This window comes from Miscanthus floridulus, chromosome 15, assembly GCF_019320115.1.
Source record: "Miscanthus floridulus cultivar M001 chromosome 15, ASM1932011v1, whole genome shotgun sequence".
Taxonomy (NCBI): domain Eukaryota; kingdom Viridiplantae; phylum Streptophyta; class Magnoliopsida; order Poales; family Poaceae; genus Miscanthus; species Miscanthus floridulus.
The window spans coordinates 66,756,537-66,776,553 of NC_089594.1; the positions used below are offsets into that span (position 1 = coordinate 66,756,537).

Below are 20,017 nucleotides of genomic sequence, written 5' to 3' on the forward strand. Positions count from 1 at the left end.
TATGAAGCCTAACAGGTTCACACAAAGATTCTTCGTCAGGTGCATCAGATCGATCGCGCTACGAACCTCTAGGACTTGCCAATAGGGTAGCTCCCAAAATATGGACTTCTTCTTCCACATGGGTGCGTGACCGTCGGTGTTGTTTGGAACAGGTTCGCTGCCATGTGCCTTTCCAAATACTACTTTCATATCCTTGACCATGTTGAGTACATCCTCACCAGTTTGGTTGCCTAGCTTGGTCTGGTGGTCTGCCTTAACTTTAAAATGCTTGCCTTTCTTTCTTAGGGGATGATTCATAGGAAGAAATCGACGATGGCCAAGGTACACGACCTTTCGACATTTTTTCAAGAATATACCTTTAATGTCATCGAAACAGTGCGTGCATGCATTATATCCCTTGTTTGATTGTCCTAAAGGATTACTTAGAGCAGGCCAATTATTGATTGTTACGAACAACAATGTTCGTAGGTCAAAGTGCTCCTATTTGTGCTCATCCCACACACGTACACCTGGTCTATTCCATAAAAGTAGAAGTTCTTCAACTAGTGGCCTTAGGTACACATCGATGTCGTTGCCAGGTTGCCTTGGGCCTTGGATGAGCACTGGCATCATAATAAACTTATGCTTCATGCATAACCAGGGAGGAAGGTTGTAGATACATAGAGTAATAGGCCAAGTGCTATGACTACTGCTCTGCTCCCTGAAAGGATTCATACCATCCGTACTTAAAGTAAACCTTAAGTTTCTTGCGTCATTTGCAAACTCCAGAAATTCTCTATCGATTGCTCTCCACTAGGACCCATCAGCAGAGTGTCTCAACATATTGTCTACCTTACGACCTTCTTTGTGCCATCACAATAACTTTGTATGGTCTTTATTTCTGAATAGACGTTTCAAGCGTGGTATTATAGGAGCATACCATATAATCTTGGTAGGGATTTTTTTCGTGGGACGTTCGCCCTCAACATCACCAAGGTCATCTCGCCTGATCTTATACCGCGATGCATGACATACCGAGTATGCATCTAACTTCTCGTACTCCTCACCATGGTAGAGGATGCAGTCATTAGGACATGCATGTATCTTCTGGATTTCTAATCCCAAAGGGCAGACTACCTGTTTTGCTTCATACATAGTGGCGGGCAATTCGTTATCCTACGGAAGCATCTTCTTTTGGATTTTCAGTAACTCCCCAAATCCCTTGTCAGATACACCATTCTTTGTCTTCCATTGCAGCAATTCCAGTGTGGTACCCAACTTTTTCTGCCCCGCATCATAAGTTGGGTATAGCAATTTCTTGTGATCCTCTAGTATGCGCTCGAACTTGATCTTCTTCTTTTTACTTTTGCATTCTCTTTGTGCATCACGAATGGCCTAACCAAGATCATTAGCGGGCTCATCTTCCGCCCCTACCTCTTCTTCAGCTTCTCCCATTACAGTATCATTGAAGGCACCATATTCAGCAATAATGTCATCATCGTCCCATTGTTCTTCTTCACCTTCTTCCATTACAACCCCAGTTTCTCCGTGCTTCGTCCAACAAATATAGTTTTGCATGAAACCCAACTTCAACAAGTGTGAATGAAGACTTCTTGAGCTAGCATATTCCTTTAAATTCTTACATATGGCACATGGACAGCACATGAAACCATCGCGTTTGTTTGCCTCGGCCACACGTAAGAAAGAATGCACGCCCTCAATGAACTCTTAGGAGCGGCGATCAGCATTGTACATCCAATGCCGGCTCATCTGCATTATATGACATACATACCATATTAAAAGCTAAAACATAATTAGTTAATTATACGACATACCACCACACAAGGTATTGATTTATGAAAGTTTCGCTACAATGTAGACAATCCCAACTATCACTAAAAAACTAAAGCTAAAATGCACTTCAGCAGCATAAGGATTTCGCGACCAATCCCAACTAAAACAAACAGATCATGTGTTTGTTTAACATCTATGGGCTTCTTCCGTAGGATCACTGCCTCATCAGCCGCCGTAGCCGCCTATGCAAGAGAGTTTTGCATGTATTCAACATACTCTTCCTTCCAGTACCAGCCTGAACATCTAGTGCTATCTCACTAAAATTAAAACAAAAAATTAGAATTTTAATCAGAATCATCATGAAAATAAGTATAAATTAACCATAATCATCAAATGCGACAAAATAACTCACATTGCGATCCGGACACTTGTAGAAGATACGGCCCTTGTTGGAACACTCCTTCCTCACCCGATACTCCATCATAATCTTCTCCTCACACTTGCCACATGCAATGAGAGGGAGGTCCGGTCTCAGTCGCTTTGAAACCCGATGAGAGGCCGAGCACCCGGAAGCAGTTGCCATTTACTCTCTATACTCATTTTTAATATAATATAAATTTCTCATTTTATAAACAAATAAAATTAAAAAAACTCTAAAATTCTCTATATCTCTAAACCATGAAGTGTGCTATGCATGCTAGAAATGAAAGCTGAATACTAGTTTTGAAATACTACTTTAACCTTCCTTCATCCAAATATGCAAACTTTAAAGTGATTTTGAGCTTAAATGATTTACAAATAAAAAAATCCCCCATAAAAAACCACATATATCTAGTCCACAAAATGAGATATGCTACTGATGAAATATGAGAGTATAAAGTTTGTAACCTTTAGAACCAAAGAATCGATGGAGAAATCGACGAAATCTTGTGATTACCGGCGATGAGGAAGAAGAGAGGCCGGCGATGAAGCAAGAACGCTGAGGTCGAAGTGGCTTGGGCTCAGAGAGGAAGAAGGGGTATATAGGAGGGGACCTTTAGTCCCGGTTGGAGACACCAACCGAGACTAAAAGTCCCTTTCTAATCCCGGACGGAGCCTCCAGCCGGGAGTAGATTTTTCCTCCTAGTTGGAGAGACCAACCAGGAGTAAAAGTTAACCTTTAGTCTCGGTTGGTAGTTCCAACCGGGACTAAAGATCCCCTGCAGCAAAAACTTGCCACAGTAGCCGTTGGGCAGGGACCTTTAGCCCTGGTTTGAACTACAAACCAGGACTAAAGGTCTCTCTAGTCCCGGGCGCGAAAAATACCAGAACTAAAGCCAAATTTCGAAGTGGATCAAAAGTCGTTTCTCTACTTAGTGGGTGTACTGCGTATGTTCGTACGCTTGATTAGGTAGAGTCGTCACTGAATTCTGTTACCTACTACGGTTCATGTCTCTTTCATGTGACTATACGGGCGCATACGTATGTTCATTCTTTCAGGTATCTATCGCGGGCACATGCATGCATGGGCATGGATGGCCAATGCATGCGTGTATGGAACAATGGAAGTAGCAATGCAGGCTCACAACATACAACGCGAGCATTTTTCATGCACTCATCATATGATATTCGTGTTGCAAAACACCGCTGAGGTCAAGAAGTCGAGTTAATTAGTTCTTGGCCTAACCACCTTACTGAGGAAATTATTTTTCGTTGATCAAAGTAGTGGTAGCCCTTTTGTCCAAACATAGTGTCCGCACTCATGCATTATAGAGGATTCGAACTCATGGCATCCATTAAAAAAAAACATTTGAGCCTAATAAATGATCTTAAATGAAAAAGAATGACAACTATGATGCTTTAATTAGATCTCATTAGGTACTACAACTTTTTTTATAGAGCATATCTCTATCTGAGGCTTTTTTACAAAATTCAAAATTTTGAATTAAAAAATTTAAGAACTTATAATGAAAATTAGGCCTCTAAACAATTTTCAATGATAAAGTTATCAAATATGAAATTATAGATCTCGTTGAGATCTACAATTTGTATATAAAGCAGTAAGGAAGGGGCCCTTTCTACTTTTGTCTCATCTTGGTTCAAATTTGGACAAGTTCTGAACTTATTTGCACAGCAAAAATCTTGCATTTTCAGGGTGGTTGACATAAGAGAAGGTCCCCCAAAAATGAAATATAGGTGCCAAAATTTAGTTCACCACTTTAATTTAGTCCACGTTGCGCTATCGCCTCGAGTTATGAACTAACCGTGAAAACCTTAGGACACTGAGTCTACGATGATAATCATTTTCACCGTTGGTTTCAATGGCCACTACACCCACCTACTTATGAATCGACGGCGGAAACTTATCACAAGCGATTTTTAAAATGAACTACCGATAAAAATGTTGTTGCGAAAATATTTTTCACGAGTGAGCGAGCACGGGGTGGGTGGCGTACAATGAGCAAGGGCAATGTATGATGTGGGGTCGATGGCAGGGAGAAGGCGCGCATGTTTCGGGTTCCATGGCGGGGAATGAGCGCGGGGGCATTGGTGGAGCTTCTATTCTTCAAGTGGTATTCATGTCTTGGAAGTGACGGGGGTACAGGGTACCCTATATATAGTGTTTGAAGGTGGCCCGTGCATCCAAGTGATCTTCACCTCACCCTTTGGATCAAACCACCACATAATCAAAGGTGGAAATCCTTCAAATGTATGCTAGTTTACATGTTAACCAGAGAAAAGACAATGAGGGAATTCCCTAGGTCGGGCAACCCATAGGGGGTCAGACGACCCCCACGCTATGCCATGTGGGGCCTCCTCCCAAGGGGGGGGGGTAGCTTGGTCCATGTAACGGGTGTATGAGCCATCTAGAAAAAAACACACAAAGTGCTTCCAAGGGTTGAAAGCACTTAGGATTGTGTTTCTTGGATTTCACTAGGATTGGGGGGCCATGGAGCCCACCAGTGGGGTCAGTCGACCCCACCTAGGGTCACTCGCCCCTATGGGGGTGTCTCCACTGGCCCCACCTTACTTTATGCAAAGAACTACTCCATGTACATGTGGAACTTTGTTATGTTCATTTTCTCTTATTCCGATGCATGTTGATGATGTTTTCAATGTGTAAAAGCATGTCATTTTCACCGTCAGCAAACCTTCCGGGCAGCGGCAGGTGCGATCGCGATCGCTATCCCTAGCACCCTAACTCACATCCTACAAAATGAATTTTTCATTATGTGCTCTACTTCTCAGTATTGAAAATAGTGTCCAGAGATTCAATTCCGGTGAACCTTTAGACGATAACTGTTGAGGTGATGGAGTTTCAAGAAAAAAGGACTCATAGGTTGAGAGCTAGAATAATGAACTGTTGGAGGAGATTATGAGAGTGAAATTAACAAGCTTTTATAGAGATGCTTTGACAGGGTCGAGGGAACCCAAACCAAACCAACTAAAAGCATGAAAGCACATGTTAGTAATAGCCGTTACCTATAAAAGGATCTGTAGTCTAGTGGTTACAAGAGCCTTGATAGCACCTCATGTTCTGGGTTCGGCTCCTAAAAGTTCTGCTCAAATTGAGCTTCCGCTCGCAAGGTTTCTCATGGTCACACGTCTGTTGAATTTGATTTGATACGTCTCTTTCCTCGTGTGGCGTCCCATGGCTCAACTTCAACTAGCGCCTGAGAAAGCGAGGGCTGTGTGTCTCTTTCCTCATGAAACCACACACGTCCCCGTCTTTCAAATACTCTTTTTGAAAAATTTAGGACGTGTGTGAATATTCGTGGATCACACTAGTGTACTAGTATCAGATCTAATAAACTGGGCCCATGTTCATGAAAAAAAATCAAGTTTGACTTTCGTGCTCACGTTCTAAACTGGCCCCAAAAGTTTTTTTCCAGCATCAAACAGTCAGGCCCAAGAGCTCCAAATCCCAGGCCCATGTCCAACAGGTCCATATCTAGGAGCTCCTAAAATTTTTATCACATCGAATATTTGACACATGCATAAAGTATTAAATATAGACTAATTATAAAACTAATTACACAATTTGCGACTAATTTACAAGAAAAATCTTTTAAACCTAATTAGTCCATAATTTGTCAGCGTGGTGCTACAGTAAATATGTGATAATGATAGATTAATTAGGTTTAAAAAATTTATTTCATAAATTAACCTCCATTTATATAATTAATTTTATAATTAATCTATATTTAATATTTTTTATTAGTATGTAAATATTCAATATAACATAAATTTAAGGAGCGGCCAAAAATCGAACACCCAGAGCCACCCAGCTAATCGGTCCAAACCCTAGGCCCAGGATCCAAACAGCGGCACCGAAAAATCCGGGCCGCTAGCAAACAGATACACGGGGCGAGCGCTTGCTGCTACAGTTTGCCTTCTTCTTCCCCCTTCCCACCTCGGCACATCCCCTCCCCTTCTCCGGCCTCCCGCGCGCGGCCATGTCTTCGGCTTCGCCGCCGGCGCCGGCGGAAGAGGAGGGTCGTGCCCCGACCAAGTACGTGCTGATCACCGGCGGCGTCGTCAGCGGCCTCGGCAAGGGCGTCACCGCCAGCAGCATCGGCGTCGTCCTCAAGGCCTGCGGGCTTCGCGTCACCTGCATCAAGATCGGTATGCGCTCCGCGGCTTTTGCGAGGTGTTCCCCTACTGGTGACCCTTAGAACCCTAGAGCCGTTTTGGGCGGGGGTGGTCGGCGCTAGATAGGAGTGTGTTATATTGGAGTGATGAATGCGACCGGCTTCCGTGATTCTGCTAGGGTTTAATCTTAATCTTTTCCGGATTAGGTAATTGGGCGGCAAAAGCGGCAGTTTGTTGGGTTCTGCTTGGAGTCTCAGTGGTCAGTACTCAATCGCAATTCTTTACTGCGGCTTGGTGGAATTTGGGGGCAATGATGAGTAGTAGTCAAAGATTACCTTGTTTGGGTTTCCAGTTACTTGTCACCTTGGCTTCTAGTGAAATGAAAATTAAAATTGTTGGTACATCATGAATTGATAAGCCCGTGCGTGCTCGTTGTCAGGTTTTGAAGGCTTGTTGCTGTCTCACTAGTACCAGTCCCTTTGTTGAGCTTTTTTAGGTAAACTTTTCGTTCCACTGTGAAGGTTGCTGTTGGCCCTTTTAGTGCTGTGGCGTGGCCTTCGATTGTCGTTTTATTGGCATGGTGCACTGTACGTCTGTACCTATGCTTTTAAACTCCTGAATGGCTTTCTGTGATGAGCTTTTTAAAGAATTCTGTCTAAAGTGGAGGCACCTTTAGGATCTCTTGCTATCACAAAAAAGGCTAAATCAGAGGGTTATTTTTTTTTTTGTGATTTTACAGTACAAAATGTTTTGCTTATGGATGTGGATGTTAAATCGTTTGGAGGGGCTTTGGTCTGGCATTTGTCTTACTACTTTGGTCTCTTGTTTTTGTAGATCCATACTTGAACACAGATGCTGGCACAATGTCCCCCTTTGAGCATGGTGAGGTGTTTGTTCTTGATGATGGTGGAGAGGTACAGCTCCCTAATACTTGCATTTAATACACGTTCTTTGAATTTGCAGTCTCGGTGGTATCTATCTAACATGCGGTATCTGTAGGTTGACTTGGATTTGGGGAATTATGAGCGTTTCATAGATGTTACCCTGACGAGGGATAACAACATTACCACCGGAAAGATATACCAGGTGAGTATATTCTGCCTCAAGGGAATGCTTGTCTTTTTCTCATTTGAGATTGTAAACCTATAGTTTCTGCTTGTTTCAGTCTGTCATTGAGAAGGAGAGAAGGGGTGATTATCTTGGAAAGACTGTACAGGTAATTCTTCTGTGGCACTTATTGCTCGAGTTGCATTGTATGGACTGCCCATATGGCAAAATCTGAAACACCTTTGGTTTCGAATATCCAGGTTGTTCCTCATGTCACGGATGAAATAAAACAGTGGATCCAGTCCGTGTCTTCAGTTCCTGTGGATGGGCAGACTCGTCCAGCTGATGTTTGTGTTATTGAATTGGGAGGCACTGTAGGTAGGGTTTTATGACATCTTACGATTTCACACTTCTGTAATTATTATTAATGTAGCAGATAAATTGATTTTGCTCTTATTTCAGGTGATATTGAGTCAATGCCATTCATTGAAGCTTTGCGTCAATTATCCTTTTCTCTTGGTATAGCTGGGTTGTCCATTTCAATTCCACATTTTATGGTTGCTGCGATATGTTTTGGTGTTACAATTTACACTCTTATGAGACTTGTATTGTTTCTCATGGTCTATTTTTTCTATCTATTTCTTTGGGAACAGTTGGACCCATAGATTAGGGTACACTCTCTGCACTGCCATTTCTTTTATGTTAATGTAGCATTCACATATTTTACATTTCTTGGAAGTAAAAACATCTTTCTTGTTAGTGACTGTCATGAATATGACTCGTACTCTGATATGCGTGTTCTAGGCAAGGAGAATTTCTGCCTCATACACGTTAGCCTTGTTCCAGTATTGGGTGTAGTTGGTGAGCAGGTAAACAATTATTCCTTTAGCGATGATGATTAATTCTGCTTACCGCTTCTTCTATTCTGAAATGAGGGAAACAATCTCATTGCATGCACTTTTCAAGTCTTATCATGACATAGTTACTGGTACTAGGAATCTGACGTTCTTGTTTCCCTTTTTTGTAGAAAACTAAACCAACACAACACAGTGTACGAGAACTGAGAGCCTTGGGTCTGACTCCTGATCTTCTAGCATGCCGGTCAGCACAGGTAATGCAAAGACGTAAAAAAAAGTTTATAACTAATAGCCGATTCTTTAGAATATGCCTTATTTTCCTTCATCATTATATAGATTTCTGAAAATCTTTCCCATGTATTGGATATTTGTGACAACAAGTCTGCTGTTGAATTTGTTTTTCATTTTCTGTAATCAATTTTGTTCCAAGCAGTCATTAGCTCATTTTAATCTGCCTTGGCTTAGTACCTGTACCTTTTCTGTTGATATGTTTGTTGTTGTAAAATCGTTTTCTTCTCTTGTCCAATTTGTATTTAAGCGTTCCTTTCTAATCAGAGCTATGTTTATCTGTTCTTTCAGCCACTAATAGGATCTGTTAAAGAAAAGCTTTCTCAATTTTGCCATGTCCCGGTATGTTTCATGATTAAATAAATCTGGAAAAATGCCATTTATTCAGTGTTTCTTGACTCACATTCTGTCTTACTTGCTGTAGGTCGAGAACATACTTAACATCCATGATGTTCCAAATTTATGGCATGTCCCACTTATTCTTAGAGTGAGTTGCAACGTTCACTAAAACCTTAGCCTTGAGTCTATATATGTATTGCATTTAGTGTTGCTAATTTTGACAAGTACTGTTTTGCAGAACCAAAAGGCTCATGAAGCTGTAATCAAACAACTAAACCTTGCTAGGTGAGTCAGACAATTACTGAAAATCAGTGTTTATCAATGCATGTAGAGTATTAGGATGGTCTGCACATGGAATGTTTTGTAATTTACCCATAACAGTGTTTTTAGAAGTGCTTGGCACCAGTTATGCCAACTACCTAGCACTACCCATAGACAGTTGTTTTTAAGCAGTGATTCATATACTGTTGAGAAACCATATATTATCAATATTGGCAGATGATTGGTTTAAACTTCCAAATTTTTTTTACTATGTTTGAAATCATCCTAATTAATGTTGAAAGGCTTGCTCAGACTTGTTTGGTGTGATTGATTGAGATGATTACATTGTATTTATTGCAATGGCATACCCTGTTTTTATGTATTGTGTTATGGTCTTGTGGTTACTATTATCTTGGAGCGATATCATCTTGGATTTTATTTTATAGATCTGCTGGACCACCTGAGTTACGAGATTGGACAGATATGGCTGAGTCGTATGACAACCTCAAGAACTCTGTTAGTGTTGTAATAGTATTTGATTGTCGGTTCTTTCTTTGGTGCAGAATAAGTCTGAACGAATATCATTATTATGCAGGTTAAAGTTGCTTTGGTTGGGAAGTATACTAATCTGACAGATTCTTACCTATCAGTGGTGAAGGTTGGTACAGATGATCCTTACATATCAGTGGCGAGGTTAAGTAGTTTGCCAATTGTGATAATTAGTCTGCAAGCACAAAATTTAAGTTATATATTTTATGTGGTGAAATAATTATTATAGTTACAGTTTCATGGTTTCCTAGAGTATAGACAATTGTTCTCTAATAATTGTTAAATAACTAAGGTTTTGAGCTGCCACAATGTGTTTTTACTGTGGATGCAATTTGGGTTCATGTACTATACATGAAAAATGTTTTTTCTAATTCGTTTGTGCATATCTTAATTTATTCCAGGCTCTCTTACATGCCAGTGTTGCCTGTTCGTTAAAGCCATCTATCCAGTGGATTGCAGCTTCGGACCTTGAAGATGCAACTGCAAAAACAGTAAGCCACTAGCCATGTGTTCGAATATTCGAAAACTGCAGTAATAGCACCACAATGTTTCAGTTGTTCAATTTTTTCGGGGGTTCTGATAAGTGATGGATAAGTCTCATGTGTGGCTGGTCTTTGTGGGGCTATGATGCTCACATGGTCATGGTCCTTGTGGCTGTTTTTCTGTTTTTAGGACAGCATCTTAGACTAGAGGACAGCATCTTAGAGGACAGCATCTTAGACTAGAGGACAGCATCTTAGTTAGGACAGCATATTAGCATCTTAGACTAGCATCTTAGACTAGCATCTTGGCATATGCTTGGCTGGCTAGCAGCCTATAAATATGTAACCCCAACCCCTTGGGTTGGCATGGCATTTGTGTGAGCTTGTGTGAGAAATAGACAAGAAAATTGCCCCAACTCCTAGTGTCATCCTCTCTCGATGAGAGTAAGAATTCTCCTACTACCAAGAGTGAGAATTCAGCGACTAACAACTGGTATCAGAGCCGTATTATCCTGTAGCCTGAGCATCTCTTGCTCATCTTCTCTCCCAGCCCCACAACAGCCCCAGCTGTTGGCAGCAGCAGCTCCTCCGGCCGCTCCTGTTCACTCCTCTCCCAGCTCGTCTGAAGCAGCCCTCTCCCCACGCAGCAGCCCCCCGGTAGCGCGTCATGTCCGCAGGGCAGTCTCAGCGCTCGGTCGCCTCGAGCACGCGGCGTCGGCAGGAGGCCGAACTTGCCGCGGCAGAGGAACGCGAGCGAGCGGCGGCAGAGACCGCTGCAGCGGCGGCAAGGGCGTCGAGGCTAGCAGCGGCGGAGCTGGCAGCAGCCAGAGCGGAGGCGGAAGCAGCGGCGGCGGCGAATGCAGCGCGTGCGGCGGCGGCGGAGGTCGAGGCTCTGCGCGGCAGCATCGGCAGCTCCATTTCCGCTGACGACACCGCCGACGCGGACCTCGAGCTGCTAAAGAGGGAGGCAGCGCGAGCGCGGGCGGCGCAGTGGACAGCCGCGCACGTCCACGAGCGTGGCGGCAGCCCAGACAGGCGCGGACGCGCTGGCGGCGCTCCTGGAGGAGGCGCGCACGGCGGTGGCGCTCCTGGGGCAGCCGCGCACGCCCACGAGCGCGGCGGCAGCCCAGACAGGCGCGGACGCGCCGGTGGCGCTCTTGGAGGAGGCGCGCACGACGGCGGCGCTCCTGGAGGAGGCGCGCACGGCAACGGTGGCGGACGGGTCGATGGAGAGCGCGGCCTTCACAGGCAGCGTGGCTCTCTCTCCCCGGATCGGTACCGACGGGTCGATGGAGAGCGCGGCCTTCACAGGCAGCGTGGCTCTCTCTCCCCGGATCGGTACCGTGGTTACCACGGGCTCCAGGCTGTTGTCAGGGACGTCGGTCCCGGCGGTGGGTGGCCTACCCTCACCAAGACCAACTACGTCGAGTGGGCTGCGGTGATGAGGGTAAAGCTCCAGGTGCGGCACATGTGGGAGGCAGTCCGGTACGGCGACGTCGACTACGACCTAGATCGACGGGCGCTGGATGCTCTCATCGCTGCAGTCCCGCCCGAGATGCTGTTCTCGCTTACCAGCAAGCGGACTGCCAAGGAGGCTTGGGACGCCATCGCTGCGGCACGCATCGGCAGCGACCGCGCCCGCAAGTCCACACTGCAGGCACTTCGCAAGGAGTGGGAGAACCTGGCTTTCAAGCCAGGTGAGGACGTTGATGACTTTGCTCTCCGTCTCAACACTCTGTTGCAGAAGATGGTGCAGTTCGGCGACGACACCTACGGCGAGGAGAGAGCTGTCGAAAAGCTCTTCCGCTGCGTCCCCGAGAAGTATAAGCAGATGGCTCGCTCGATCGAGTCGCTGCTGGATCTCTCCACGATGTCGATCGAGGAGGCGATAGGTCGCCTCAAGGTCGTCGATAGTGATGAGCCATAGTCCCTCTCAGGGCCCATCACCACTGGCGGGAAGCTCCTTCTCACTCGGGAGCAGTGGCTTGCCAGCCAGGGTGACCGGAGGAAGGGGGAGCCTTCTTCCGCGACAGGCGGCCGCAAGCGTGGCAAGCCACGTAAGGCGCGCAGAGACGCCCAGGCCGGGGCGCGAGGACGTGCCGAGGGTGATGCCCGCGGAGGCGCCCAGGGCGGCGCCGCCGGCAGGCACAAGCCGGCACGAGACGACGCCTGCCGCAACTGCGGCCAGCTTGGCCATTGGGCCAAGGACTGTCGACAGCCACGACGCGGCCAGGCCCACGTCGCACAGGCGGAGGAGGAGCCGGCTCTGTTCATGGCACATGCCAGCATCGAGCTACCTCCAGCGGCACCGGCCGCAGCGGCTCTCCTCCACCTTGACGAGCCAAAAGCACACGCCCTCCTCGGCGACAGCTCCGGCAACGACAAGACTGACGGGTGGTGCCTCGACACCGGCGCCACCCATCACATGACCGGTCGACGGGAGTTCTTCACCGAGCTTGACTCTAGCGTCCGAGGCTCCGTCAAGTTTGGGGATGCCTCCGGCGTGGAGATCAAGGGCGTCGGCTCCATCATCTTCACCGCCGTGTCTGGTGAGCACAGGCTGCTCACCGGAGTCTACTACATCCCCGCGTTGAGGAACTCCATCATCAGCTTGGGACAGCTGGATGAGAACGGTTCGCGCGTGGTGGTTGAGGACGGAGTCATGAGGATTTGGGATCGTCGTCGTCGCCTTCTTGCCAAGGTATCCAGAAGCGCAAATCGACTCTACGTCCTTAACGTGCAGGTGGCACAACCCCTCTGTCTCGCTGCTCGTCGGGACGACGAGGCGTGGCAGTGGCACGAGCGTTTCGGGCACCTTCACTTTGAGGCCCTGAAGCGGCTCAGTGCCACGGAGATGGTGCGAGGCCTGCCGTGCCTCGACCATGTGGAGCAGCTCTGCGACGTCTGCGTGTTGACGAAGCAGAGGCGACTCCCCTTTCCCCAGCAGGCGAGCTTTCGAGCCAAGGAGAGGCTCGAGCTCGTGCACGGGGACTTGTGTGGCCCGGTGACACCGGCCACACCGGGAGGACGACGCTACTTCCTGCTGCTCGTCGACGACCTCTCTCGCTACATGTGGGTGATGGTCCTCGGCAGCAAGGGAGAGGCTGCGGACGCCATCAGACGCGCGCAGGCTTCTGCGGAGGCGGAGTGCGGCCGCAAGCTGCGCGTGCTGCGCACCGACAACGGCGGCGAATTCACGGCGGCTGAATTCGCGTCGTACTGCGCTGACGAGGGCATTCAGCGCCACTACTCCGCGCCGTACAGCCCGCAGCAGAACGGCGTCGTCGAGCGGCGCAACCAGACGGTTGTGGGGATGGCTCGGGCCCTCCTCAAGCAGAGGGGGATGCCGGCTGTCTTCTGGGGAGAGGCGGTGGTGACGGCCGTCTACATCCTCAACCGCTCGCCTACCAAGGCGCTCGACGGCAGGACGCCGTACGAGGCTTGGCATGGGCGCAAGCCGGCGGTCTCCCACTTGCGGGTCTTCGGCTGCCTCGCGTTCGCCAAGGAGCTTGGCCACATCAGCAAGCTCGACGACAGGAGCACTCCGGGAGTGTTCATCGGCTACGCGGAGGGCTCGAAGGCCTACCGCATCCTCGACCCGAAGACACAGCGTGTGCGCACGGCGCGTGACGTTGTGTTCGACGAAGGGCGAGGATGGGCGTGGGACAAGGCGGTGGACGATGGCTCGGCTCCGACTTACGACGACTTCACTGTCGAGTACGTCCACTTCGAGGGAGCTGGGGGAGTAGGCAGCTCTTCTTCGGCGAGCGCGTCTACCCCAGTCCCCGAGCCTCCACCGACCCCGGCGCCTGCTACTCCGACAGCTCCATGCTCTCCAGCCAGGACCTCGGCTGCGATGAGTTCTTCGCCGGCTTCACCACAGCCGGCAACGCCACGCACTCCAGCACCGACAGGCACCTCTCCGGGCACGTCTACTCCAACACCAGCTCGTGTCGAGCATAGCCCGGTTGAGCTCGCTACTCCGCTCTCTCACGACGAGGAGCGCATCGACGCGTACCACGACGGCGAGCCGTTGCGGTACCGTACGATGGAGAACCTTCTCGGCGACCAGTTGGTGCCGGGACTGGTGCCTCATGACCTGGAGGACCTGGAGGCGCAGTTGCACCTTGCGTGTGACGACGGCGAGCCTCGGTCGTTCGCAGAGGCCGAGAGACACGCGGCATGGCGCGCCGCGATGCAGTTGGAGATGGATGCGGTTGAGAAGAACCGCACCTGGGAGCTTGCTGACCTTCCTCGTGGTCATCGCGCGATCACCCTTAAGTGGGTGTACAAGCTGAAGAGGGATGAAGCCGGTGCCATCGTCAAGCACAAGGCTCGCTTGGTGGCACGAGGTTTCGTGCAGCAGGAGGGGGTCGACTTCGACGACGCCTTTGCTCCCGTGGCACGGATGGAGTCCGTGCGACTCCTCCTTGCGCTAGCTGCCCAGGAGGGCTGGCGTGTTCATCACATGGACGTCAAGTCGGCATTCCTTAACGGCGACTTGAAGGAGGAGGTCTACGTGCACCAGCCGCCGGGATTTGCGATCCCCGGCAAGGAGGGCAAGGTGCTCCGCCTGCGCAAGGCCCTCTATGGCTTGCGGCAGGCACCGAGGGCGTGGAATGCCAAGCTGGATTCCACGCTAAAGGGGATGGGCTTCGAGCAAAGCCCGCACGAGGCGGCCATCTACCGACGGGGCAATGGAGGTAATGCCCTGTTGGTGGGTGTCTACGTCGACGACTTGGTGATCACCGGCACCAAGGATGCGGAGGTGGCGGCATTCAAGGAAGAGATGAAGGCCACCTTCCAGATGAGTGACCTGGGGCCTCTCTCCTTCTACCTGGGAATCGAGGTACACCAGGATGACTCTGGGATCACGCTTCGACAGACCGCCTACGCCAAGCGCGTCGTTGAGCTAGCTGGGCTCACCGACTGCAACCCAGCTCTCACTCCGATGGAGGAGAGGCTGAAGCTGAGCCGCGACAGCACGACGGAGGAGGTGGACGCTACGCAGTACCGGCGTCTTGTGGGGAGCCTTCGCTACCTCGCCCACACACGGCCGGACTTGGCATTCTCCGTCGGCTACGTTAGTCGGTTCATGCAGCGACCGACGACGGAGCACCAGCAGGCTGTGAAGAGGATCATCCGCTACGTTGCGGGGACTCTCGACCACGGCCTCTACTACCCGAGGTGCCCTGGGGCGGCACACTTCGTCGGGTACAGCGACAGCGACCACGCCGGCGACATCGACACCAGCAAGAGCACGAGCGGGATCCTCTTCTTCCTCGGCAAGTGCCTCGTTAGCTGGCAGTCGGTCAAGCAGCAGGTGGTGGCCCTGTCCAGCTGCGAGGCCGAGTACATAGCGGCCTCCACCGCTTCGACTCAGGCGCTCTGGCTCGCTCGACTGCTTGGTGATCTCCTCGGCAGAGACACTAGAGCGGTGGAGCTCAGGGTGGACAGCAAGTCCGCTTTGGCCCTGGCAAAGAACCCCGTGTTCCACGAACGCAGCAAGCACATCCGGGTGAGGTACCACTTCATCCGAAGCTGTTTGGAGGAAGGGAGCATCAAGGCGAGCTACATCAACACCAAGGACCAGCTTGCGGACCTGCTCACCAAGCCCCTTGGGAGGATCAAGTTCCTTGAGCTCTGCTCCAGGACCGGGATGGTTCAACTCTCCCACAAGACGACGCACAAGACTTAGGGGGAGAATGATGGATAAGTCTCATGTGTGGCTGGTCTTTGTGGGGCTATGATGCTCACATGGTCATGGTCCTTGTGGCTGTTTTTCTGTTTTTAGGACAGCATCTTAGACTAGAGGACAGCATCTTAGAGGACAGCATCTTAGACTAGAGGACAACATCTTAGCTAGGACAGCATATTAGCATCTTAGACTAGCATCTTAGACTAGCATCTTGGCATATGCTTGGCTGGCTAGCAGCCTATAAATATGTAACCCCAACCCCTTGGGTTGGCATGGCATTTGTGTGAGCTTGTGTGAGAAATAGACAAGAAAATTGCCCCAACTCCTAGTGTCATCCTCTCTCGATGAGAGTAAGAATTCTCCTACTACCAAGAGTGAGAATTCAGCGACTAACAATAAGTATCTCAGTACCCCATAGCATTTGTATCTTTCTTAGCTCAAGTTTTCTGTATCAAGGTTTTTCTACTTTCAGTTTCACATTTGTACCTACACTCAGTTTCCTCCTATTATGGTTCCTGTCCTTTCTTTGTATGTGTTACTGCATCCCTTGATGACAATTTTTTCAATAGGCACCAGATGCCCATGCTGAAGCCTGGGAAACTCTTAAAGTGAGTATGCGAATTGCATTTCTTTACTATTTTAAATATGCAAAGTCAATTTTGAAAGTTAATATTAATAAAATCTTAAAATTGTAGGGTTCATCATGCATTTTGATACCTGGAGGATTTGGGGATCGTGGAATCTCAGGGATGATATTGGCTGCAAAATATGCTCGTGAGAATAAAGTTCCATACCTTGGTATTTGCTTGGGCATGCAGATATCAGTGATTGAGATGTCCAGACATGTGTGTATGCTTCCATTGTTTTCTTTTACTTAAAAACTATCCATATAGATTCTTACTTTTATTATTATGCTTTTCTAGGTCCTGGGCCTAGTAGATGCAGACAGTGAAGAGTTTAACAAGGATACACCAAATCATGTTGTTATGTACATGCCTGAGGTACTTCTTTTCTGTTATGTTTATGGAAGAGCTGACTTTGGAAAGTTTGATCTAATTCCTTGACAATGAACTGTTCAGGTTTCAAAAACACATATGGGAAACACGATGAGGTTAGGCTGCAGGAGAACATTCTTCAGCAAACCTGATTGTCTTACATCAAAACTGTATGGGCCTTGATTCTTTCTTGGTCAATATCATACTATTTTCTTTGGCATTACTGAATTTAGCTTGTTTGGAAACTCGATCCATTTTCATCCACACTGATAAATTCCTAATGTAGTTGTGTTATCTAGAGCTTTCCTTACTTGGTAGTGAATATATTTTTCCTATCACATTCTTGAATGTGACTTCTGTTTAGTTGAGATTTGGTGCAAGGCCCTGGTATAGATCATCTTTAACATTTGCCCTGTATAAAAATATATTGCATATTCTCACTTGGACTATTGATTGAAACTTTAGGTATGGAAGTCCTCCACATGTAGATGAGCGTCATCGTCATAGATACGAGGTTTGTCATCAATTTTTGTTACTAAACATCCTGTTAGTTATTAGTTTTTATGTGCATTGTAATCATATGCTTGGAACTGATTACTTGTTCTTTTTTTATTTATTATAGGTCAATCCCTCTTTTGTTCCCATGCTTGAAAGTGCTGGTCTTCATTTTGTTGGTTGTGACGAAAGTCGAAAGCGGATGGAGGTACTAAGCAAATAGCCTATGCTATTCTTGGGTCATGAATTTCTTTTTCAAAAGCCTGAACCTGCTTGCACCTATGAGCAGATTGTGGAGCTACAAGATCATCCCTTCTATGTAGGTGTTCAGTTCCACCCAGAGTTCAAATCAAGGCCTCGAAGACCTTCACCTCCTTTTACAGGTGAAAACCTTTTCTATTATTGAAAAAATAACTCGCAAAATCGAAATAAAAAGTTTTGAAATATTTAGACCCCTGACAAGTTACAACTGGTCTAGTAGAATTTGCATTACAAAGTTTCTTTGGTGACATGTACTAGTGTCTGAGTTCTTTTTAGTTTTTACCTGCTGTCTAAATTTTGTTGTGCAGGACTGATATTATTTGTTTTGGAACTATGCAGGTCTAATAATGGCGGCCACTAAACAACTGGGAACAATTTCGAATACCTCCAATGGCTACGTTGGAGCTTCTGACTAACGTCAGAGTACTAATGTCACGTAAAGCGTTCTGAAACTTTGTTATTCCTAAGGCATTTTCTTAGTGTATGTGACTAATGTTTCTGGACATTCGGTTTATGAATGGAACTATTGTTTCTTTTGCAGATAGGGATCTCCCTCGGCGTGAGAAGCATTTCGCCCTTTGCTGCAGAGGCCCAAGTTGTTTCTTGTACACATTAGATGTACCGGAAATCAATCTGAGCCTGAAGAAGAGTTTTTCTTTTTTTTTTGCTGTAGAGACCACATGATTGGCGTAGCTAATGATCTTACAGTGTATGGGGTCGAACGTCATGGTTTTGTTGACTGTTATGCACTTGTCCTCCCATCCTTGCCACTCCAATTGAGCTTAACAGCAGTCAGTGCTCCGGTCCCGCGATTCCAATTGAGATTAACAGCAGTCAGTGATTCTGTGCAAGGTAAAAGTTTGAGAGAAGATCGAGTTTGTTTTTGGCCATGCAACTTTAAAATCAGAAATCTTTGACCATTGAACTATAACACTGGACAAATTTGACTTTGTATTTTCTGACAATAACAGCTTTATTTTCTAAAAAAAAAGAGCATACTAGTGCAGAGAGTTCTTACTCTGTGTGGGGTCTGGGGAAGAGTGTTAATGACAAGCCTTACCCTTGCCTATGTAATGTGAGGAGACCGTAGCGGTAAGACTCTACCGCTTGCACTAGGCCCGTCCTTCAAAAGGGTGAAGACCCAGTCTCGGAGGTTCCCACATGAGTGGGGTCTGGCTGTCTGGGGAAGGGAAAAGCTAAGGCAATAAAAATCCATAACTAATTTATTTAAATAAGAAAAAAATGAAGCTAATATCACTTTTTTTTCTAAAGATATAATGTGTATATTGGTACACGATTTTGAGCTATTTGTTTGTTGTGCTTATTCCAGTGTTTCATTGCTCGCAGATTGGCTTGCTAGATATTTAAATTATTATTTTGTGCTAAATTAAACGAGATTGGCCAAGAGAATCCACTCCAAATGGAGCAGAAAATATGTTGGAATCAAATTAACAAAAATATCTTTCGGAGGGCTAGGGATGCCATACTAGTTACAATGTCTAAATATGATCTACACGTGGTGGAGCATGACACCGGCGAGGTTTGTGTCATCTTTTTTTTTTATTTAGTCTTTTGTGATGTGAATTCTGTTGGTCAATCCGAGGTATCTTATAGTTCAAATCGATGATTTGATAAATCTTGAATATAGTATGGCTTAAATCGATGGTTAAATTAAACACTAGGAATAGGAACAAATAAAATATAAGTAACTGAAACTGAACAAAATAGATAGATTTTTTGTTTTGAAAAATAGGGCATTATGTATTTATGTTGATAAATTTTAAATGAAATTTTAGAAAGTAATCTAGCTTTTCATTATTTCTTTTATTTTAAAAATAGAAATCCACCTTACAAAGGTGCCCAAGGTTTAATTATTATTTGATAGTTCGACTGTGATAAATCATTATGGTTTAGGGTTTGTATCCAAACACAAACTCGGGCAAAAGTTGGACTTCTTCCTTATCTATATGTGAATATTTAAAAATTGCAAGAGTTGTCTCTTGCATTTTGAGTGTTACTTGTCTATATACTCCCTCCGTCCCATTGAGTTTGTCGTTGGAAAACCGTGCCCCTCTCACAATCCCGCTTCCCGAGCGACAAACTCAATGGGACGGAGGGAGTATGTTTGTGAGGTTAAGAAAGACGAAAGGTTAGGTAAAAAAAAAACTTGACCCACGGGGGTATGAGTGTATCGTGAGCATTGTGCTTAGGAAGAAGACCTTCTCTCGTAGGTCGAGAAAACCCTTGAATCTTTTCTTAACCCAACGGCATCGCAGACCACGTGAGACTGGATCGGACATTAGACCTGTGATTTGGCGTGTGATAGACGAGTAAAATTTTTTACAATGCGCAAACTTGCGCATGCGGAGGTGGGGAGTCGAACTCACGACCTAGAGCTTC

General features: G+C 46.8%; 1 protein-coding gene across 1 annotated transcript; it reads left to right on the forward strand.

The window, feature by feature from the left end:
• Window positions 1–6,074: 6,074 nt before the first annotated feature.
• On the forward strand, window positions 6,075–18,475 carry LOC136509590 (uncharacterized). Its single transcript, XM_066504343.1, has 23 exons — window positions 6,075–6,378; window positions 7,180–7,259; window positions 7,345–7,431; window positions 7,511–7,561; window positions 7,653–7,770; window positions 7,855–7,911; window positions 8,197–8,261; window positions 8,420–8,503; window positions 8,829–8,879; window positions 8,962–9,024; window positions 9,115–9,161; window positions 9,584–9,653; window positions 9,733–9,795; window positions 10,088–10,177; window positions 16,436–16,474; window positions 16,562–16,711; window positions 16,790–16,867; window positions 16,946–17,031; window positions 17,327–17,375; window positions 17,484–17,564; window positions 17,646–17,739; window positions 17,957–18,053; window positions 18,159–18,475. Exons 1-22 carry the CDS (start codon window positions 6,210–6,212, stop codon window positions 18,031–18,033), a joined length of 1,749 nt encoding a protein of 582 aa, XP_066360440.1. The 5' UTR covers window positions 6,075–6,209; the 3' UTR covers window positions 18,034–18,053; window positions 18,159–18,475.
• Window positions 18,476–20,017: the final 1,542 nt, after the last annotated feature.

Bases quoted from the DNA above. Each gene is read 5' to 3' on its own strand.
- LOC136509590 (XM_066504343.1), top strand. From the start codon at position 6,210: ATGTCTTCGGCTTCGCCGCCGGCGCCGGCGGAAGAGGAGGGTCGTGCC. The intron at 7,432-7,510 runs GTGAGTATATTC...TGCTTGTTTCAG, and splicing joins CCACCGGAAAGATATACCAG to TCTGTCATTGAGAAGGAGAG. The intron at 9,025-9,114 runs GTGAGTTGCAAC...ACTGTTTTGCAG, and splicing joins ATGTCCCACTTATTCTTAGA to AACCAAAAGGCTCATGAAGC.